At 28.1% G+C, this 24,643-nt stretch overlaps 1 protein-coding gene across 4 annotated transcripts; it reads left to right on the top strand.

Annotated features, from left to right (window-relative positions):
- The first annotated feature begins 1,069 nt into the window (after positions 1 to 1,069).
- LOC142319396 (uncharacterized) lies at positions 1,070 to 23,786 on the top strand. 4 transcript variants are annotated; one of them, XM_075356633.1, is made up of 4 exons: positions 1,070 to 1,243; positions 2,937 to 3,029; positions 10,629 to 10,726; positions 21,006 to 23,786. In XM_075356633.1, exons 1-4 carry the CDS (start codon positions 1,234 to 1,236, stop codon positions 23,598 to 23,600), a joined length of 2,796 nt encoding a protein of 931 aa, XP_075212748.1. In that variant the 5' UTR covers positions 1,070 to 1,233; the 3' UTR covers positions 23,601 to 23,786. The 4 variants fall into 4 exon arrangements, with proteins under 4 accessions (XP_075212748.1, XP_075212750.1, XP_075212751.1 ...); XM_075356635.1 differs by having other exon boundaries at positions 10,606 to 10,726; XM_075356636.1 differs by lacking the exon at positions 1,070 to 1,243 and adding an exon at positions 1,355 to 1,492.
- The last annotated feature ends 857 nt before the right edge of the window (positions 23,787 to 24,643 follow it).

The raw sequence follows: 24,643 nt of genomic DNA, 5'->3' as shown, positions 1-24,643 counted from the left end.
GAAAACGCATTTCAAAAACGTTTTGAGTTTTTCAAAAATCTATGGGAGGGGAATATTACAAATATGGAGTTAAGCTTCCCTCATCACTCCTAACGCATGGACAAAAGATCAATCGGTAGGTGAGGATTTCCAAATACAGCCTATTTTGATAACCCACCGGGTTGATCTAGTGGTTAACGCGTCTTCCCAAATCAGCTGATTTGGAAGTCGAGAGTTACAGCGTTCAAGTCCTAGTAAAGCCCGTTATTTTTATACGGATTTGAATACTAGATGGTGGATACCGGTGTTCTTTGGTGGTTGGGTTTCAATTAACCACACATCTCAGGAATGGTCAAACTGAGAATGTACAAGACTACACTTCATTTACACTCATACATATCATCCTCTGAAGTATTACCTAAACGGTAGTTACCCGAGGCTAAACAGGAAAAGAAAGAAAGCCTATTTTGATGACAAATTGCCTGTACTGCGGGTTTCAAGTGAAGGAGTTGACACTTCAATGGCCGGCCAGGACGTTGCTGAAGTCACTGATGATTGACCGTTTTTGAACTGTTCTACCACTTATAAAAATTTCCGCGGTTCATACAACTTTCAGCATACTGTTAAATCATCCGAGAAAAGATTTTAACTCGGTTTTTCACCTTCAGAAAGCAAAAAAGGTATCACTGAACGTTGTTCAAATAATGTGGTAACTTTAAGCGGACACCACTGAAATATAGAAATACTATTTCTATATTTATATTATATATATTCTATATTTATATTATATTACACGCCATCGTTTAATGTAATATTAATAATTATAAACAAACCTATTTTTATCCGTCAGCTGTTCTCAGCTCATCCCAGTGATGCCAACCTAAAGTCATGAAAATACAAAACTACTACAAACTCTTTCATTTCTCCATCAATTTGTCTCTTTAATTATTGAATGTCCCTCGTACCTAAAATAAATCAACGTTAAAACATTATTCCTTAAAGTACTCAAGAACGAACGAACGCTGCGCTTTATACCCCCAAGATTTTTTTTTCATTTCTGGCTTCGTTTGCGTTGTGAACGTTTTACTGGTTCGTATTCATTCTGCTAGTGTGAACATGACTATACTAGTAATAGGGGAGTAAACTGGAGTGCTAAGGCTACTTGTTCGATTCTTTGTTCCACGAAATAGTAAACACGTCAAACCGTAACCGGTGTGTTTATTTTTGATCTCTGCGATTAAAGGTTTATAAACAATGTCTGATGGTAAGAAATAAACTGTAAAATATTATATATAATAATTTAATTTTAGTTGCTTATAAATAATTATTATCGATTTCGTGGATAGATGTCTATCGATGATCAGTTACGTAATGAGAAATTTAGGAGTTAGTTATATGACAAATTTTCCGCAAATAAAATTAATTTTTTACGCCTAAATAATCAATCTTTGGTATACATTAGTGACAAAGTAACTTGTGAATGCGTTGTTTAATTCTTCTAGTTTTAGCTGATGTATGTCGTAATGTAATTATTTAGGTTCATTTAAATTAATATTATATTTCTCATTTACAATATGGTTCTTTATAAAAACCTATTAAATAAATTTAAAAGAAATACTGTTTATAAAAATATAATAAATGTGATGTTAAAATATTGCACGTAAAAAGCAAGCGTGTAATTTCATTTTATATTGCACAGTATTAAAAATAACTTTGCTACATAGAAGTAAAGCGTAAGAAAAATTTTCATTTGCAAATTTAAATGATTAGTAAATATGTGGTCTTAAGAATTTCTTCTAATTTAATTAAACATTTAAAACGAATATAAATTAAACATTGTACAATTATAACAAGCAAGAATAAAAAGTAAGTTTTTGAATGTACCACTGAAGTAACATAAATTTTTAAACAAGAAATCCAATTTTTTTTTCAACTTTACTAGCAATACCAATATTTATTATTAAGCAAGCATACTTTTATTACAATCTTATTTGCTAACTGTACAGGTATCATATAGCACAATTGTATAATACCTGTTGCTTATTGATGAGTGTTTTAATAGCATCCAGGACTTAAGATGTCCTGAAAACAATTTAAAAAAACAGATTTTTGTTAAAAATATTGGGTTTTTGTATTTGTCAAGTGTTTTAATTATCCATCTTAAGCTAATCTGTGTTGTGCACATTATGTACTCGTACACTAAGACAATCTTTTGCTCATTTATCCAGATAGTGCATTCATTTTTCTGATGTTGTAAATGTTTAATATTCAATTATAAACTATCGATTTTTCTCGTACTGAATGGAAGTAGGGTGTGTATTGTAAATTTTTTCCCACAATAAAAGGCTGCAACAATTAATTTTGCAAACAACTGAAATTATACTCATAATACTTCCTTCAGAGTAAAATATAAGCAACAGTTATTTTTTTTGTTACATTTTCACAGAGTTATTTGTGACATGTAAAAAGCATCGTAGAAAAAAGCAACCTTGATCAATATCAAGGTTGCTTTTTTCTAGAGTAATGGTGTTAATATTATTTAGAAAGCTGTTTTGGTGAAGATTGAAGGTATCACTTTAGGGTTAAGTATCATAAGCAATTCAATAGGCTTTGCTTTCCTCATTTTTCTTAGTGACTTTTTTGACCTCATTTTTTCTTAGGATTGTTTTTGTTATTCTTGAGACATATGTTGGGAATGACTATCAGATCATCTACAATCATTAGTATTGTCTCACCGAACATAGAAACTAATTCAATTTTTATTATTCTAGCTTACTTTTTAACTGTTACAATTGGCAAAAATATTTATTTATTATACAATTATATATATATATATATATATATATATATGTGTGTGTGTGTGTAAAAAAAATGCTGCTGCAGAGAAAGTATTTTTTAATTTATGTGTTTATTTACTATTTGCATTATGTTCTGATAATTCTCTTTCTTAATTTTAGATGAATTTCAAATTGTTTCATCATATAGTTCAAATGAGAACAGTTTTAGTTCAGAGCAGGTATCTTCTGCCACAGATAATTCTATAAAGCAAGGTAAGTGTAGTAGTCTTTTTACATAGAAAAGATTTTCTGTTCAGCTTTTTTTTTCTAAATGCCCTAACTTTATCAGACTTGTAACTAAATGTTCACTAAATCATATAAAAAATTTAACTTTCAAATAAGTGACCGAGAAATGAAAAATCAGTGATTGAAAAATTATACCTTATTTTATTCCCTACTTTGAAAAAAATAATGAAATAACTTTGATTATTTCACATTTAATTTTCTACTATTATTTTATAAACCTCAGTATTCTTATTATCAAAGTATGTATTCTATTATATGATTACCAATGTAAAAATATTAAATGAAGCATCAGAAAAAATATATAACTCTTAAGAAACTTACATTAGAAGTCATCAGGTTTATCATAAGAATTAACATTACCACTAACGTGTGGTTGTTCTTTTATCAGTGAGTTACTGTCATATACTTGTCTAATGGCATTAAATGAATAGTAAATTTCTTTGTACTTATTATATTTCCTCTTGACTATAAATGTTTCCAAATTCCCTCTGAAGTGTTACTTGATGTTGCTGTATCTTGATGTATTCGCTCTCGCTTCTATTCATAATCTTTCAATATGATGAGTGTGTGACCTGAATTGGGATCTACAAAACTTTATCTTTGGTGGATAGTAAGGTGCTGATATCCTTCAAACTGAAGGTAGGTGTATGTTCCCAGCAATCTGAAATAATAGTATTTCAGGTCATATCTATTTATGAACGATACAGTAGTGTTTCATGACCTCAAGTTGCAACTGGCACAAGAAAACAATTATTTGTGTCCCTTATATAATTATTTATTGTACCTGCTAAACAATAGCTACCATTAATTACTTGTTCACGATAATATTTTCTTCTACCAATTTTCACTTCATCAATTTTAATGATTTGGCCCTCATCTCCGATTTCTTGAGATTTTTTTTTGTTTCGCTACTGTACACACCTCCTGCAAATAATAGCTCCATTCTGCAACTGTTATATTGGATGTATCAAGTTTTATGAGCGGTTCATGACTAGGGGTCTAAGCAATGCCCAGTACGCAAATTGTGCTCATTAAAATTATGATATTTTTTGAAACACTGTTATGTGTTCTAGTTGAGTAAAAATTCATGAAATGTACTTACAACACAGTATTTTCACTTTTTTCTTATATTTATCTACTGTTTGAATAAGATTGAAACACTGAAAACAGTGTCTTTGTTCATTTAATTTCATATATGCATCATAGTTTTAACACCTTTATTTTGCTGTAAAACCCCATTATTGTTTAAAAATTCAGCAATTTACTATCATAATTTTATATAACTTGGTATTGTTTTCTCACAAATATTACGTAGAAACAGGTTATCTTATAACTAGAAATATTGTCATAAAACTTGTACTTTGACCTTTAAAAGTCTAATGGTTAACTTAGAACCCTTTGTGATTTTTTAATTCATGTAATTTGCTGCTTCTAAATGCTAAAGAGAAAACATATTTCTATTGTAAGAAAATTGAGGTTGATACAGTAATTGTAGAGAATTATCTTTTTAATATTATCTATATATTTTTAATTTTACGTGTATATTATATTATTTTCCATATTATTATATTACAGTATTTAAGTTTTTTATTTAAATTCAAAATTGATATTAGGGTATAAATCAGTAGTTAATACATTCCTGCCTGGTTGTACTAAGGTAAGGGTAAAGGTAAGACAAGGGGCAAGGTAAGACGTGCCCTGTTTATGCCTGCACTGTAACAGAGAATGGACTTCCTCATTTTATACATTGCTTTTATTCATTTTCCATTAAATATAAATTATATTTTTTGTACTGAAAAATTCTTTATACAGTTTGAAATTATTTTAACAATCGGTTATGATAGTAGAATATATATTACTCATTGTACTGAGTTGTGATACAAACAAAAAATTATATTATCGGTCTATATTCAATAAAGAGTAGGAGATTAATTAGAACTATATTATTTGTAAATTTATATATTTAAAAAATAAATGTACTGTAATTTATTACTTAACATTTAAAAGAATCAAAGGTGACAAAATATATTTTATGCTAAATAGAACATTTTATATGTACAACTTAAATATATATATATATAAATGTTAAGTTCGTTTGTGTACGCTAAACTGCCTTTACTAGGATTTGAACCTTAGAACTTGATGAGTGAGTTCACCGCTAGACCAACCCGGTGGGTTCGGTTTCTAAGAAATAAACCACAATCATTATCTCCGTTCTCAAGATCGCAAAGGATACTCACTTTCTGATTTTAGTTACAAAGCTAGCTGATGTGAGCAGATGCAGTTAGTTAGAGTATTGAGGAGTAGTTAAAAAATTGGTGATGTGTGTACGTGAATGAATGAATAAATAAATCTTTATTTTCCTTGAACAAAATATGATATAAAAAGAATTACAATATATAATTAGGAAACATAATACCTGCAAAGGATAACTTGTGTGGAGGTATGAGCAACTTTATATAATATTTATAAAAAGGAAATATAATAATTATAATATTTAATAATAATAGTTATATAATAATAACTATTTTTAGAAATAAATAGTAGTAAATAAAAGTTCTTCAAACAAAAACTCAATTGTTAAAGATTTTGATCAATTAAAATTAAAACTTATTCTAGAAAACTAAAACAAATGAACACTCGCATCCATGCATTAAAATTCAACATTCCAGATTTGGTAATATCAGGAAGATATAAGAATATGAAGATAATGTAAGATAATAGCCACTTATCTATTCCTTTAAGGGGTTTTTTGTTCTCCCTGTTATACGTAGATTTAGAGGAATAAGATTTATTAGTTTAGCAGAAATATACATGAATCGTCTTCTACAAACTGATAGGTCATTTCAGAGTATTTTAAGATGATAACTAGAAGCCCTCACTAGATTATATATTATATTATATAAATATATATATATATATATATATATATATATATATATATAATAATAAATAATAATATAAATTAATATTAATTAATTAATTATTTTTAATTGTATATTAATAATATATATATAATATATGATTATATATATTTTTTTGGCAACTTCATTATTGTAAATGGATAACTTATTTACTTGCATTTTTGTTTCTGCAGAGGTTTTGTTTAGTATTTCGATTTGGGCGGACAGATCTTTGAGTTTTCTGTTGAATAAAGAATTAAGTTCATCACCCAAATTGGAAAGTGAAATTAAAATTTTGTTAAAACCTGAATGCTCTATACTGAATTGACTTTCAGATACAATTATACACCCATCATACTTCCACATGATCTAGTTTCAGCATTCTTTCTTTTGAATTTTTCCAGAGTTTCTAGTCTGGTATAAGAAGCATGGAATGAATTCTTGCATTCATTACACTTTATAGCTTTATTTACATTGAGAAATATTACTTTACATTTAACACACGACATATTTAAATGGCAAAGATATCAATGACAAATGCAAAATAAATAAAATTTAATAAACAAATAAACTTTTTGTGGTATGGCTATTTGTAGTTAGATACATATGAATACTAACAGAATACAACAGGAGAGGCACGCACTAGAACAAGCAAATAAAGCATGACTGTCCCCAGCGACTGCTTAACAGTGACTGTTGCAAAATCATATATGGAATGAAGGTTTCACACATACCAGTTAACTTAGAATTGAAGTACTGTAAGCGCCATGTATTTCTTTTCTAAATCCTTGCATTTTGTATAAAACTGATGCCATACTGACAAACCAAATTCTAAATTAGATGTACCAAAGGTATATACCATATCTTGATCTGTCTTGAGTGCAGTGAAAGATTGAGTCAATTTTCAACTAATTTTTCTCATTCATTTTTTTAATCCATTTATTTAAGGAGTTGATTGATTTTTAGTTTCTCACAATCATCAAAGGTAGAAATTTCATTGTAAATGTTTAAATAGATGTCATTTGTGAAGATTACAAATAAAATAGTTCCTAAATTAGAACCTTGGGAAACTATGGAACCAGCTAAAGATCTTGACAGATAACCTCTGATAATAACATGATGCTTTCTATGAGGGCAGCAACAACATAAAATCGATCCAAAAAAACATAATAATGATTCTTTGCTAGGAGGAGCCTATGAACAATTTTATTGAATGCCTTCTAATTATTGGTGTAAATAACATTCACTTGCTCACTGGATTAATACAAGTTGGAATATAGTCAATAATATTGATTAAATTAGACTCGGAGAGTGCTTCAACAGATACCCATTCTTTTTATTTCTGTTACAAACTTCTAAAAATGAATTAAAATTTTTATTGTGCAGCGTGGTTTCAAACACTTTGCTGAAAGATGATAAAACAGAAGTAGGTCTTTAGTTTGACATTTCAGATTTCTTACTCTTTTTAAAGAAAAGAGTCATTTTAATTAAGTTCCAAATTTCCAGTTGTAGACATTGATGGGATTTATTGAAAATTGATAAAAAGTAGGTATATTAATGAATCTGCACAAGTCTTAATTACATATGGTGGTATTGAATGAAGTCCAACAGATCAGTTGAGTTTAAAATTTTTTAAACATTTTTAATTTCATTATGTGTAATATCGGAAATAACACAGTTATTTTTTACTGGTGTTTTTTTTTTTTTTTTTTAGATATCTTTGCCAGATAGCACGGGCGAATGTAATGTACTCGAAATATCATACTTTGCCTTGTTTACTGACTTCAAAAACTGAACTATTGGAACTATTAATAGTAGAACTATTCTATAATACCAAATTGATAATTCATATATTTGAATGTTTAAATATTAAATCATAAAAAATTCTACAGTTCAATTGAGGATTTGGAGCAAAATATAAAATTCAGATTAATAGATTGAAATCCTTGAAATTTTTTATTGTTAGCCATAATAATTCACTATGTGTTTCCAGATAATGTAGCCCTTCTGCATAATAACAGGACTTTATCACAATTAAAACTCCCCTCCTTGTTGGTCATTCTTAAATATGTTGTATCTGTTCAGCAATGTAACAATAATACCAGAGTTCTACTATCCTTCGTAATAAGTTGTTACATTAAAATTATTACATAATTCATTAACATATAAAAAGTCTCTTTTAGCTCACAATCCCTACATTTAATAATAAATACAATTATTTTGTGCTATCAGACATTAATTAACTTTAAATTGTCAATAAGTCTACCACTGATTTTCGCTTTAGTTTTATGTTTTATCTTTTTTACATTTTCCTAACCAATTCCTATATAAAATGTTGCTTCCTCAGTGTTAAGCTTTTTTTAAAAAAAAATTATAGCAATTAGGCAGTAATTTTAACATAAATGCAAGGAATGAATGTTTTGCTCAAAAAACTGAATCAATGCTGTTATACACTTTGGTAGGAATGCCTGTTAACTTTCCCATCAGTGAACACAAGCAAAGATGCTGAAGTTACCAGTGATAACAGTGATTCAATTTCATCTATTTTATAATAAACTAACTTCTGAAGGAATAAAACATGTTTGATATCTATAAATTATCATAATACAATTACCTTAAAATACTTTAAATATATACAGTTTTACTTTCTGGTATATTCTTTTTATTTATATAAATATCTGACTTCTTCCTATCACATTCAAATCCTTTTGTTGTACTTGTACTATTTCCTAGCATTGAATCCATTCTGTTCATTAATACCTTCAAAATAAAAACATTTATTTTAAAATTAAATTTTTTTTACTATTTTTTCTATGTGGAATTTAAAAAGTAACGGACAGGTTAGTAATGGACAGGTTTTTAAAAAGTAATGGACAGGTTACATTGTTTCACTCTTACTGCAGATTGGCTTTCCTTAGTACATAAGAAATCTAATATTAAAAAAAATTAATAAAAATAAATAAATAAAATAAAATAATTAAAGTTAAAAAATAATTAAATAAATAAAAATTTAATAAAAAATAAAAATAATAAGTTTGTAATTTAATTTTTTGTTTTTTACTGATATACTTAAATAAACCTTCTTGTACAAATTATAAATAACTGTTCTTTCTCTATATTTTAAAATCTTATGTTTCTATATAGTTTTCTTTAAATTTAAAAAAAAATTACCTCATTAACTTATATGTATGTAAATCTACAAATACCAGTATCAAAATTTTTGGTTTTTCCTCGGTTACCTTCTACAATTAGCCTGATAAGATACATTAAAATGAATCTGTCATTTTTCTCCAATCTACGTCTATCTAGTCCACCTTCCACCTCTCATTTTATTTAATATATTAACCTTCCATTAGAAATGTTCTTTTATTCATTTTTCTAGTTTATTAAATTTGGAAAAAAAATTTCTTTCATTAAATGTGAAGTTACATATTACTTACTTCCTCATTCCAAAATGTTTAATTTTAACATGTACCGAATTTTCTGTTTTGCTTCTTCCAGATAACCTGAAAACTGATATAGTATTTCTACTGATTTATTCTTGTTTAACTTTTTCAAAGCGCAGTCAGATTCAGATCATATTACAGGATATGATATTGTTTTAATATATTTACTATTTTTTTTCGTTGAATGTTACCCTTTAAGAGTACAAAATTTCATTTTTCTACATATAAAAATCTGATGTGAACATCGCATGACTAACTTGTACTTGTGTATTAAATTGCATATACACATTTTTTTTAAAATGAAAAGTACATAACATTTTATTTCATTAATAACTTCTGTTATGTTTTCATACATTTTTTTATTGTTATTATTGAATTATTTATTATTCATTGTAAAATTTTTTTTACAATTTGTGGTTAATAAATTAATATATTTAAATTAAAAAAAAAAAAAGATGAAGTCTGATTTGAAATGATGTGCCTTTCCCTTATAAGATCCAAATATTTATTCACTAAAATTTCATTTTGCTATAACTGGAACCAATGAAAATAAGTATCACTTACGATATATCATGGAAAAGCTCACAATGAGGGCTTATTACTGCAGTTAAGCCCAAAATCCAATTTTTGTGATTTTGGGCTTTTTTGGACACTTTTAGTTCTGTTGATTGCAATCAAAAGGGGAGGTGCACAACTAGTTTCTACAACAGTCCTAAATCCAAAATTTTAACATCCTACAGCCAATCGTTTTTGAGTTATACAAGTTACATACCTATCATACGTGCAGTTGTCAATGCCGAAACTAGTCAAAATGGATTCAAGGATGTTCAAAATGAATATTTTTGTTGAAATCTGAAAACTGAATTTTTTTGCGATCACAATACTTAATTTACTTCTTACAGGGAAGTAAAAAAGATGGCTGCACAAAAAAATTTAATAGAATTGAAAAATTGAATTTTTAAAATGCTTCAATAGTTCCTCTTCATCTTGTTTTATGCATAAGGCCACTCTCAACAAAGTATACTATAAAATTATGATAAGTCTGCGCAGTTATTTCAACTATCAGCATACACTAGCACAACTATTATTATAATATTTGGTATATAATTATGTCATAATTTATGAAACTAAACTAAACTTGTTTTTGATGTTTTTATATTTGTACAAAAATTGAGAATTGTGTATCTTTTATAGTGTGGTATTCATAATGCTTTTAGATATGACAATGAATGACGAAAATTGTGCGTCATCAATATGTTCATTAAATCTGTCAGAATCTTATTTCAAAGATCAATGTCAGGAGAATGATCATCAGGTTAGTATAATCTCCATGTGTACATTTAATAGTTTATAATTTATATAAGGATATATTTCATTGCAGAATAAAATCTGAGGTGTACAACACATAACTTCCTTGTGTGCCTGTTAAATTACGTATACATAATTTTTTTTAAATGAAAAATACATAAAATTTTATTTCATTAATATCATCTGATATTTTTTCATATTTAAAATTTTATTGGGCTATAACTCTGGAACCAATGAAAATAAGTACCACTTATTTATGGTATATCATTGAAAATCTCTCAATGAGGGCTTATTACTGCAGTTAATAAAAAGTCCAAAATACAAATGTTTTTAATTTTAGGCATTTTTTGGACACTTTTGGTCCAGTTGATTGCAATCAAAATGGGAGGTGCATAACTAGATGTTTAGATGTTACAACAATCCTAAATCCAAAATTTCATCATCCTACGGCTCATCGTTTTTGAGTTATGCAAGATACATCCTTACAGATGTCACGCTGAAACTAATCAAAATGGATTCAGGGATAGTCAAAATAGATATTTTCATTGAAATCTGAAATTTTTCATGATTGTAATACTTCCGTTACTTCGCACAAGGAAGTAAAAATGTACTGAGTAGTCTATTTTCTAAATATAATCTTTTGTTGTAAAATTGTCTGTAAAATAAAAATGCCATCATTTTGTAAAAAGTTTCTCTATGGTGTGAGGTAAAGTATTTCAAACTCCTATTTAATAAAGAGGCTGTTTCAGATAGAGACATATACATTCAGGGATGTTGTATGGGTAACTTTTTGACATGACAACTGAACCACCAATAGCAGATACCTGGTAGGTGGTGGAGAAGGAGGAGGAAGGCAACAAAATCTTTAATTAAGATTGTCTTATTTTAATATTTACTTTCTCTGTTCTTAACTTTTTTCACGTTTTCAAATTTGAATAACTTTACAAAAAACTTCAATTAGTAGAGATGTATTATTTTTTCAGCAAAAAAAAAAAAAAAAAAAAAAAACATTTTATTGACATACATATATGTGAATTTTGAATTTATGTTTATATATATATTAACTACAAAAATATGTATATATTAACTATGGGTTCTAAACTTAATATGTTTTATATGTGTATAAATTATATTAAATAAACCCCTAGTACAGTATACTGAGATAAGACATATCTTACCTTAATTTTTCATGAAAGGTTTTTTTTACATGAAAGTATTTTTAATCAAATCATCCTTGGTTTCATAAAATACAAACATCATTAATAGAGCTATCAAATACATACATAACAAAGAAAAGTTAAATAATATGAACATCATAAAACATGTAGCAGTTGAAAATGAATATGATATTACTTTAATAATAATATTTTTAAAAAACAACTATCAAAATACAATGACAAAATAACTAACTTACAATGAATACATAATAAGACAAAAGAGGGAAAAAATATACATAGAGTATTTATACACTAATAGTATCATTGAAAACATTACTAAAACTTACAATAAAGAAATATACAAGCATATAAACTTAATAACCACATAATAAAGTATTTAAAAAACAAAAATAATAAAATAAAAATCTGTGTAGAATTTATAAAATAAAATAAAATATGGCAGAGCATCTAATAAACAATGAACATTCTATTTCTGATATTAAGACAAATTTTGTAACATTAGAAATTGATAAAATGATATAAAATTAAATACGAGGTGTGTGAGAAAAGTAATGAGTATTAACACTGCAAGCGATCTGGCAACGCTGTGTCTACCGGTCTCTGCCAGACCGGTTTGTTCATCCCTTCCATTTGCTCAGTACGAGTTTCAACTTCGTTCAGCCAACACATTATTTTTGACAGCGCTATCAGTGAAGTTGTGTTTTTGTTCTGTTATGAAAATGGAGCATTAGAATTTAGAGCAACGTTGTCCAATCAAGTTTTGTGTTAAACTTGGGGAAACTGCAAGTGTGACCATTGAAAAGTTGAAACAGGCCTATGGGGAATATTGCGTATCAAGAGCAGAAGTTTTTCACTGGCATAAATAATTTTTGGAAGGCCGAGAACACATTGAAGATCACCCTTGCTCAGGGAGACCTTCAACTTCAAAATCTGATGAAAATGTTGAGTGTGTGAGGGTTCTTGTGAGATCAGATCATTGTTTAACAATAAGGATGTTGAGTGAACAGTTAAATTTAAACACTTTCACCGTACATCAAATTTTCAAATTTTGATAGACGAGATTTGGACATGCTTAAGGTTTGTGCAAAATTGGTGTCGAAAAACCTCACAATGGAACAGAAGGACAATCGAAGAAACTTGTGCATTGATCTTCTTGAGAGGATTGACAATGACCAAGAATTCCTCAATCGTGTGATCACAGGTGATGAATCCTGGATATTTGAGTACGATCCTGAAGCAAAGTGTCAAAGCGAAGAGTGGCACACTCCGTCATCTCCTCGACCGAAAAAATGTCGAATGAGCAAATCAAAGATCAAAACCATGGTGATTTGCTTTTTTGACAGTAGAGGTATCATGCATAAAGAATTTTTTCTTCAAGGACAAACTGTCAACCAAGTGTTTTACAAAGGTGCCTTGAAAGGCTCAGAAAAAGAGTGATTTGTGTGGGACCAGACATTGCAGACAAGTGGATGTTTCATCATGACAATGCCCTGTGTCAGACGGCCATTTCCATCACGGAATTTTTTACCTCAAAACGCATTCCTACGGTTCCTCAACCCCCTATTCACCTGATTTGAGTCCTTGTGACTTTTTCCTTTTCCCGAAATTGAAACATCTTAAAAGGACGTCATTTTGGAACTCTGGAGAACATTCAAAAGACTGTGACCGACTAGTTAAAAGCCCTTCCATTTGAAGCCTTCCAGCGCTGCTACCAGGCGTGAAAACAACGACTCCACCGGGTTAGCTACCCAAGGGAACTACTTTGAAGGGGATAATATTGTTGTTTGAAAAAAATAAAAACTTTGGTAAGTAAAAAGTCAGTCTCATTACTTTTCTCACACACCTCATATATTTGAAAAATATTTCATATTTGAATACAAACAAAATATCAATTTGATAAACCATCAAATTGTTTTTGAGGGAGAGACTCTTATAAAAACTATGACAGATGGCAGCAGACGTATAAATTAATATGCAATTTTCATTATTTAATATTTTACTTTTAAATTTTTATTATGCAATAGTGGAATCATTTTAACCATAACTGAGGATCTGGGGTCCTGCAAAACTACTTTCATGAAAAATTAAGGTAAGATATATCCTATCACAATACTCTGTATTAGGTGGTTTAATTAATAAAGTTTAAATATAATTTAACTATACGGAGGAATAAATAAAGATTAATTTCAGTAAAATGTTTTTTTATAAATACATATATATATTTTTTTTTCTTCTAAAATCTATCTTTTCAAGACCCATATCCCCTCTGTACTAATTAGTTAATGAATATAACACAACTTGATCCACCCAAGTACAGAATTAATTAAAGTAGAATGACACTTGCCTTATTTTTTCATAATGTCTAAAACAGTACTTTCGTGGCAACCCACATCATCAGTTGTAACTGTTCTTTATAAAATTTTTATTTCCAAATTACTTTTTTATTACTAATTACAAATTAATATTACCAAATATTAATTAAAATATTTATATATATAATATATAAAATTTATTATATATAATTTAAAAATTGAATTAAGATTAAAAATTAGAAGTTAAAAAGTTAAAAGCTTAAAACTTTTCAAATTTATAATTTTTATGAAGAAATACAAAAAATGCTAAAAATTATTGAAATTAAAAGTTACATAAATAAAAATATGATGTCAATTATGATAAAATAAACTTAAGATAAAAACAAAATATAGTACTTGTTTGGCCAGCCAATAGTATAATACTGTATGAATAATTAAAATTTATGTATTGCCATTATCTTTATCTGAAAATATGCTGCCATCCATTGCTGTCCTTAAGTGTGTCATCCTCATACTATGTTACAAGTTTATCAGGTTGAATCTCTTCTTGTATTTATATATACAAAAAAATTGCAATGAAATTGTAAACTGTACGGTAAGAGTCTCACAGAAATCATTTCTTCTGCTCAAAAACAAAAATTCTGTAATACTGAAACAAAACGAAAACCACAATTCTGTTTTTAACAGAGTTTTATTTTTCATATAAATAAAACTTTTTAAAAAACTATGCTGATATCAAAAAGGTAACACTACATTTCTATTATCAAAATCTGTAATTAATTTAGAATTTTGTTTAAAAAAAATATATGTAATAGACAATAGATATAAAATAATAGATAATAAACAATGTTCCATGCAAAAAATAGAAAAATTTGTTACAGAACTCTTACTGGTACAATTTTGTTTATTAAACAACGATTAATACATAACACATTTACAGAAATAATACAGTTCTTATGATTACTTGTTGTTTAATAAATGAAATCGGGCCAGTAAGAGTTTTGTAACAAATTTTTCTACTTTTTGCATGGAATGCTTAAACACTGTTTATTATCTACTATTGTATATCTATTGTCTATTACATATATTTAACATGTATTTTTTCTTAAACAAAATTTTAAATTAATAACATTTTGATAATAGAAATGTAGCGTCTTACCTTTTTTGATATCAGTATTGTTTTGTTAAAACCAGTTTTATTTATATTATGGAATTTTTGTTTTTTTGAGCATAAGAAATGATATCTCAGACTTATCATATGGTTTACATTTTTATTGTAATTTTTTTGGACATTACTTTGTTTTGTTAGATTATTTTTTTGTGTTTATGAATTACTAATTGTTATCTTATGGATTTATTATTAAAATTTATTGCCTTTCTGGAACAAACAAATATACATTTTTTGAATTTTACGGCCAATTATTTATGTTTGCAGTCATATTCACTTCATACCATATTTTTTCCTTTTTTAATAAAACTAGTATAATGACGAATTGAAGGTCTATGATGTAATATTACACTTATTACTTTTTAAGTGTAACCCTCAATTTTTATCATTAAATTTGATTTTACTAATCAAATTTATTTCTTTTATTTATTCCTTTTTTAATAAAACTAAGTAGTATAATCTGTTGAAATCTAATACTTTTAATTTTTTTTAAAGAAGTGATGGGAATTAAAAAAACTTTTTCATCTTCAGTACTTTCATTTACATAAGAGCATTTACTATTAAAGCAAGCTGTAGTATATTTTCCTTTAAATTTTATTATTTTTAGTACATTCAATTTAAATTTTTGTACTATTAAATACTGCTATCAAGTGGTATGATTTGTAAATACTGCTATCTAGCAGTGCGATTTGTAAGACCGCATTAAAAAGATGAATAAAATGACTTGAGTCCTGCAGTTCATCAAATGGAAAAAAACATTGTCTAACAAAATTTGAGGTATATTTTTTAGAAGTATTCTTTATTACAAACCTAACTGAACTGAAATATAATGTTTTCACAGTTAATTTTTTCTCCCCATTTTTATTTCAGTTTTAGGTTAGGTCATGGTTAGTGTAAACATAGTTTGTTGACTTATTATTATATCTCGTATTATTTTTTATAACTCCTTTTTTAATATTTTTGTCCAATATTTCTAAATTAGTTTCACATCACGAATAGAATGTTTATTATTAATGAGGTGGTCAGCACTGTTAGAGAAACCCACTTTTTATTTGTATAGTGTGTAAAATGCTCAAGAAATCTGGCTTTAAAAGATCTATTCTATTAGTTTTACCTATATACGTGTGATCACAATCGTTAAATTTGTTTTTATAAATCCCTGATAAATTGTATAAATTATATGAATCACTGTGATTGTTTTTAAATATTATATAGTTATTTGTTTTACATGCAGGTTTAAATTATAAGCTTTAGTTATATTTTCAACAATTTTGTCAGATATGAATATTTTAAATACGCGTTACTAATTTTCTGTATATTATTTATTGGTTATAAAGTTGTTTTATTAATTTTTGAAATTTTTTTTTTATATATATTATCAATTAATAAATCACTATATCCATTATGAATAGCAGTTTGTTTTATATTATTTATTTCTATGTTTAATTTGTTTTTATTTTTATTATCTTGTCTGTAAATGATCGCTCAATTAACCATGATTTTGTATGAATTGCAATTTTATTGGCTGTGGATTTCATAAATTCTGAAGTAATAATTTAATTATTTTTATTAATTTCAATACTTTTTTTTTTTGTCTTCAGTCATTTGACTGATTTGATGCAGCTCTCCAACATTCCCTATCTAGTGCTAGTCGTTTCATTTCAGTATACCCTCTACATCCTACACCCCTAACAATTTGTTTTACATATTCCAAACGTGGCCTGCCTACACAATTTTTTCCTTTTACCTGTCCTTCCAATATTAAAGCGACTATTCCAGGATGCCTTAGTATGTGGCCTATAAGTCTGTCTTCTTTTAACTATATTTTTCCAAATGCTTCTTTATCTATTTGCCGCAATACCTCTTCATTTGTCACTTTATCCACCCATCTGATTTTTAACATTCTCCTATAGCACCACATTTCAAAAGCTTCTAATCTTTTCTTTTCAGATACTCCGATTGTCCAAGTTTCACTTCCATATAAAGCGACACTCCAAACATACACTTTCAAAAATCTTTTCCTGACATTTAAATTAATTTTTGATGTAAACAAATTATATTTCTTACTGAAGGCTCGTTTAGCTTGTGCTATTCGGCATTTTATATCGCTCCTGCTTCGTCCATCTTTAGTAATTCTACTTCCCAAATAACAAAATTCTTCTACCTCCATAATCTTTTCTCCTCCTATTTTCACATTCAGTGGTCCATCTTTGTTATTTCTACTACATTTCATTACTTTTGTTTTGTTCTTGTTTATTTTCATGCGATAGTTCTTGCGTAGTACTTCATCTATGCCGTTCATTGTTTCTTCTAAATCCTTTTTACTCTCGGCTAGAATTACTATATCATCAGCAAATCGTAGCATCTTTATCTTTTCACCTTGTACTGTTACTCCGAATCTAAATTGTTCTTTAAAATGCTGAACATTTTATTCCAGTCTATGTTATCGAATGCCTTTTCTAGGTCTATAACGCCAAGTATGTTGGTTTGTTTTTCTTTAATCTTCCTTCTACTATTAATCTGAGGCCTAAAATTGCTTCCCTTGTCACTATACTTTTCCTGAAACCAAATTGGTCTTCTCCTAACACTTCTTCCACTCTCCTCTCAATTCTTCTGTATAGAATTCTAGTTAAGATATTCGATGCATGACTAGTTAAACTAACTGTTCTGTATTCTTCACATTTATCTGCCCCTGCTTTCTTTGGTATCATGACTATAACACTTTTTTTGAAGTCTGACAGAAATTCCCCTTTTTCATAAATATTACACACCAGTTTGTATAATCTATCAATCGCTTCCTCACTTGCACTGCGCAGTAATTGTACAGGTATTCCGTCTATTCCAGGAGCCTTTCTGCCATTTAAATCTTTTAATGCTCTCTTAAATTCAGATCTCAGTATTGTTTCCCCCATTTCATCCTCCTCAACGTCCTCTATAACACCATTTTCTAATTCATTTCCTCCTTATAACTCTTCAATATATTCCACCGATCTATCGACTTTAACTTTCGTATTATATATTGGTGTACCATCTGTGTTTAACACATTATTAGATTTTAATTTATGTACCCCAAAATTTTCCTTTACTTTCCTGTATGCTCCGTCTATTTTACTAATGTTCATTTCTCTTTCCACTTCTGAACACTTTTCTTTAATCCACTCTTCTTTCGCCAGTTTGCACTTCCTGTTTATAGCATTTCTTAATTGCCGATAGTTCCTTTTACTTTCTTCATCACTAGCTCTTATATTATTATTATTATTCTTATTCTTATATTTTCTACGTTCATCCATCAGCTGCAATATATCGTCTGAAACCCAAGGTTTTCTACCAGTTCTCTTTATTCCGCCTAAGTTTGCTTCTGCTGATTTAAGAATTTCCTTTTTAACATTCTCCCATTCTTCTTCTACGTTTTCTACCTTATCTTTTTTACTCAGACCTCTTGCGATGTCCTCCTCAAAAATCTTCTTTACCTCCTCTTCCTCAAGCTTCTCTAAATTCCACCGATTCATCTGACACCTTTTCTTCAGGTTGTTAAACCCCAATCTACATTTCATTATCACCAAATTATGGTCGCTATCAATGTCTGCTCCAGGGTAAGTTTTGCAGTCAACGAGTTGATTTCTAAATCTTTGCTTAACTATGATATAATCTATCTGATACCTTGCAGTATTCGCCTGGCTTTTTCCAAGTGTATATTCTTCTATTATGATTTTTAAATTGGGTGTTGGCAATTACTAAATTATACTTCGTGCAAAACTCTATAAATCGGCCCCTTCTTTCAATCCTTTTGCCCAGCCCGTATTCACCCACTATATTTCCTTCCCTGCCTTTTCCAATGCTTGCATTCCAATCTCCAACTATTATTAAATTTTCATCTCCTTTTACGTGTTTAATTGCTTCATCAATCTCTTCGTATACATACTCTACCTCATCATCATCATGGGCGCTTGTAGGCATATAGATGTTAACAATCGTTGTCGATTTAGGTTTTGATTTTATCCTTATTTCAATGATTCTATTTCAATACTAGCATCTAGATAGTCTATTGTTATATTTATGTCTGTTTCAAAAGTGAATTTTAATTCATTACAATATGAATTGAGTTTATTTAAAATTATGAGATGTTCATCACATATAACAGGATTATAAACAGCAAAAATATCATCAACATAAAGAGTCCATAACAAGATATTATGTGTATGATTAATGCCATAAACAATTTTACTTTCAAAATTTTGTAAATAAATTTCAGACATGATTTTGTCTAAATTTGACATGTATTTGTATTTGATACAAATTTAGTAAAAATAAATAAATTTTTAGCTCTTAAACAATTAAAAATAATTGAAAAACTAACTTTTGAGTACAAATATATCAGGTAAAATTCATAAAATCTTAAAACAAAAGAATACCAAAAATTAGAAAACAAACTGCACTATCAAATAACAGGAATAGTTCTGAGAATTATACAATAATAATAGAATGTTTATTATTAATGAGGTGGTCAGCACTGTTAGAGAAACCCACTTTTTATTTGTACAATGTATAAAATGCTCAAGAAATCTGGCTTTAAAAGATCTATTCTATTAGTTTTACCTATATACGTGTGATTACAATCGTTAAATTTTTTATTATAAATCCCTCATAAATTGTATAAATTATACAAATCAGTGTGATTGTTTTTAAATATTATTATATGGTTATTTGCTTAGATATTTTAAAAAATTTGATGGGGAGTATAAAGATCAGTGGAAACAAAAATACTCAAGACCTCACAATTATGGGTATTGAACTGAGCAGTAGATATCCTGCTCACAGATCAGTGGATAATTGCAGAGAAGTATAAGTCTTGTTACAATGAGGAAAGTTATGTATTGAAAAAAGTTATTATATTTTCCCAAATCTTCAGGAATGATTCTTTTGACCCAACATATTCTAGCCCAGCATTTATTTCCAGGTGTTGAGCAGCTTGCATAAAAAAGTATCTAAACAAACATTATAGTTACTATTTCTGTCAAAAAGTAACTTTTAAACTTTTTTATAAACGATGGCAGTCTCAAAAAAAAAATTACCATATCAAAAATAATAGCATAACTGTGAAAAGTAATAACCATGATGCAACCATTTTTGTTTACTTATGCTGTTATTCAGTTTAAGCAATTTGTGTGTGGATGTGGCAAGTGTGTGTGTGTATATATATATATATATATATAAATAATAAACATATAAAAATAAAATATGTAAATAATATATATATATATATATATATATATATATCATTTATATATATTATTTAAATAACAGCACTTAAATAGCCAGGTGCTATTTTTTATTATTAATTATATACACTCAAAAGCTTATGCTGTGTACATTTAGAATTTTGTGAAGTCAGTTAAATCATTATAATAATTAAAACTATTCTTAAATGGTCAATATCTTTAATTCAATATCCCTCTTCAAAATAATGTTTGACCTTAATACTGTAACTCAGTAATAAACCTTTAAGGTAATCTTATACCTGGAAGTATAATAATTCCCCAATTGATATTACTAATGAAATTGATCTGACTACCGAAACCTTATTATTTTAGATGTTCTTAATAAACAATAACAAATTATTTGTTTCAGTGTGTAATGGAAGCTGATTCTAGTAATGAAGAAAACAACTTTACTTATGTGCAGAATTTAAAAATTAAAGTATCTTCATTGCAGAAAGAAATGGAAAAATGCCTACAGCAATTTCAAAGTAATATGAACTGTGTGTTTTTTGTTGGAAATACTGGTGCTGGAAAATCAGCACTGGTACAGTTGTTGGCTGGAGATAATTCTATGCTCAATTCAACCACAACAGCAGAAGGATCAAATAATTTTATTATTACTGGTGATGATAAAATAGGTACAGATATTACAAAATCTTGCACTTTGTATCCCGAACTAATCATCGACAAAAATACAAATAATGTACTTTGTGATAATCCAGGATTCAGGGATACAAGGGTTCCAGAATACGAGTTTATTGCCATGTTATCAATGAAACAACTAATGAATAGCATTGATAAAATTAAGGTTGTTTTAGTTTGTGTACATTCTTCTCTACAAATTGGTATGTATAAAGATGATTTTACTAATCTATTGAAACATGTTTCTGAATTTTTCAGTGATACAAAGAAACTTAAAGGAAGCATTTCTTTAGTATGTACTAAAGTAGAAAATGTTGTTCTATGTCAGAACAGTGTTTATACACTGGTTTCAGATGAAAATGTTGTAGCTGCCACTGCACATTTCTTAGAAAAGGTAAAATCAAGCCTCCTTACTGAAAGTGAAGGTAGTGTTCTTTATCCTGAAAATATGATAAATATTATAAATTGTCTTTTAGAAAAGGATGATAACAATAAGTACACTCATATAGGCATATTAAGAAAGCCGATGCAAGAAGGGAAAATATCAGAAAATTCAATGTTTCAATCCCAAAGAAGCTGGTTAAGAGAAATGTTGCTATCTAACGAGAATTTCACTAAAGTTGAGAGTACAGATTTTCATATAACATTGAGTGATAAGTGTTTGAAATTTCTTGATGATTTTGTTGAAAGATTAAATTTATTTACCAAGTCCTTGTCAAAAAAAGTCAGTTTACAACTTATAGAACACTATAAAGCAGTGATTGATGATTTGAAAGCAGACCAAATTGAAAATGTAATAAAAATAATTTCAGAATTCAAAGATGAAATAAATTCACTGTGCAATGGTATCAAAGAAGTAAAAACACCAAACAAATTCACTAATGTTATAAATGACTACTATAAGAAAAATAAAATAATATCAGATACTTTAGTAAATGTGTACAGCTGTACCTTGAATGATCTAGAATATATTTATGAATTTTTTGATATGAGAAAGTTCACTTCCGAAAACTGGAGTCTACCTTTACGAGATGTTTCTGATTTTCTGAAAGGTAGGTTAGATCAGTGTAAATTTTTTACACAGTTACACTTGAAATTGTCTGAATATAAAATTCAGAAAGAAAGATTTCAGAATTACACAAAATTAAATTTTGAAAATGATCAAAATGATGAAACATTGAAGATTTTATTAAATGAATTTGATTTTAATGAATTTGATATTATTAATAATGACAAATTTGTGCATAAAAATGTAAACTACATTATAAATATTACATTAAATTTTGAGTGTAAACATTATATTAATGAAGAAAAATCCTTGATTATATATGGTTATATTATACTTTTAAGTGATATACTAAGTATTATATGTAAATATAAAGAAGTAGAAAAAATTATAATTTTTTCAATACATACAATATATTTTGATTTCAGTGAAGACTTGTTTAAAGGGAAAAATTTAACAATTGTTGCACCAATATGGGAAGTGATTGGATCATGTAAAATAAATCTGGATGGAGAAAATGGAGGACCAGATTTAGTAAAAGCAAGTGCAGGTGAGATTGGTATAGATGGTCAGTGTGGTAAACCAGGTGGAAAATTTACTGGCATTGGAATGAAATTTATAAATTGTAACCATCTAAAAATAAATGCAAATGGAGGTAAGGGTCAGAATGGCCAAGATGGGGGAGATGGTATTAATGGCAAAAATGGAAAAAATGCAAAGTATCAAGAAAATAGTTTTTTAAAGAAATTATATAGCAAGTCATTTAATATTGGAGTATACAGTTCCAATGAAGAAAAGAACTTGTATCCAGGAACAGAAGGTGAAAAAGGGGGTGACAGTGGTGAGGGTGGTAGAGGAGGCAAAGGAGGAAAGAAAGGAAAAGTTGAGATACTGTCTATTAATGATAAAAATCACCATATTTCGTCAAAAACAGAAAAAGGAAAACGTGGAAGTGATGGAAAAAATGGTGAACCTGGGAAGGGTGGACGAAATGGATCTAATGTTGTGGTTGAGAAAAGGAGCAACCACGTGCTTTTTTTCATTCCAGTTTTTTCAAACGAAAAAGCTAACGCTGTTGCTGAAGAGGAGATCCGAGCACCAGATGGTAAAGTTCGTAAAGCACAAACACAAAAGTATGAGTGTTCAGAGTCAGATTCAGAAGATGAAGATGAAAATTATTTTACCATTGGTAAATCATATAGAAAACTAACTAATTTTATTTTTAAACTATTAAATGAATTTGATTTGAAATTTTATGACAGTGTTACTAAAACATTTATGGATAAAATGAAAGGATCAGATAATTTAATTGATTAAAAATGTGTATCTCCCATGTACAGTAGATGTTGCATATCTGATGTCTATACATGTTTAGATTACGGAATCTTAATGTACAGTCAAATTCTTATAAACAGTAAATTTTTTTTCATTTAATTATACCAGTTCATGAAATATTAACCTAGTTGTATATTTGTATTGCAAATAAAAAGTGTGTTTCTAGTAGTTTTTTGTTTGATTAATTAACTATATAAGCTTGTTCATCAAAATATGAAATGCAAATTTTGTAGCATATGAAAATGTGATGCTGTTTGAGATTTGAACCTGGGATCTCTGGATGAAAGGCCAAGATGCCACCACTCTGGTATGGAAGATTGATAGTTATTTAAATCATTTATACCATTTTATAAAGGGAACTTTAAGAGTTGGGTTATAAAAATTTGTAGACCCAACTTTCTGTACGGGGACAAATAAGTAAGTGAAAATGGTTTACAAATTGGCAACTGGTAGTACTAATTAAGTGTGTTATAGGGGTAAGTGTTAGAATTATGTGATCAGTGCTGTCATTTTCCCTAGTAATCCTGGCATAAAATGCCTTTTATTGTTTGGGATGGCTGTGTAATCACGAATGATTTTGGTCTTAGATTTAGTTACTTATATTTGTCATATTATTTATTAGGTTATATACCTAATATACAATATTTATATACTTATATTAGGTTATATACCTGGCAAAATACCTTGTTTAAGAGAGATTAAAAATAAAATTTGACTCTTATCAACACACAATTAATTAGTACTCTGGTTTAAGGTGTATTTGTAGAATAATACTCCTGATGATGTTCTTTACATATTCAAAAATGAACAGATCTTAACTAGTTTAAACATTACAAAATGCAGATTAAAAATATACTAATAGGAGCGTACATTATTTAAAACCAAAACACTTTTAAAATGTATTCTAAGAATGGTTACCTAGCTTAAAAAAAAAACAATAATGCTTATGCAGTTCTCAATCTGGGGAGAAATATAAATGTAAATACAATAAGCTGCAACATGAAAACTGCAACAATAATATTTGA

This window comes from Lycorma delicatula, chromosome 2 (genome assembly GCF_047948215.1).
Source record: "Lycorma delicatula isolate Av1 chromosome 2, ASM4794821v1, whole genome shotgun sequence".
In the NCBI taxonomy this organism is placed as follows: domain Eukaryota; kingdom Metazoa; phylum Arthropoda; class Insecta; order Hemiptera; family Fulgoridae; genus Lycorma; species Lycorma delicatula.
This window is presented reverse-complemented; position numbering and strand designations above follow the sequence as displayed.

Coding starts and splice junctions, on each gene's coding strand:
- LOC142319396 (XM_075356633.1), top strand. Junction 3,030..10,628: donor AGATAATTCTATAAAGCAAG/GTAAGTGTAGTA, acceptor TAATGCTTTTAG/ATATGACAATGAATGACGAA. Junction 10,727..21,005: donor GTCAGGAGAATGATCATCAG/GTTAGTATAATC, acceptor TATTTGTTTCAG/TGTGTAATGGAAGCTGATTC.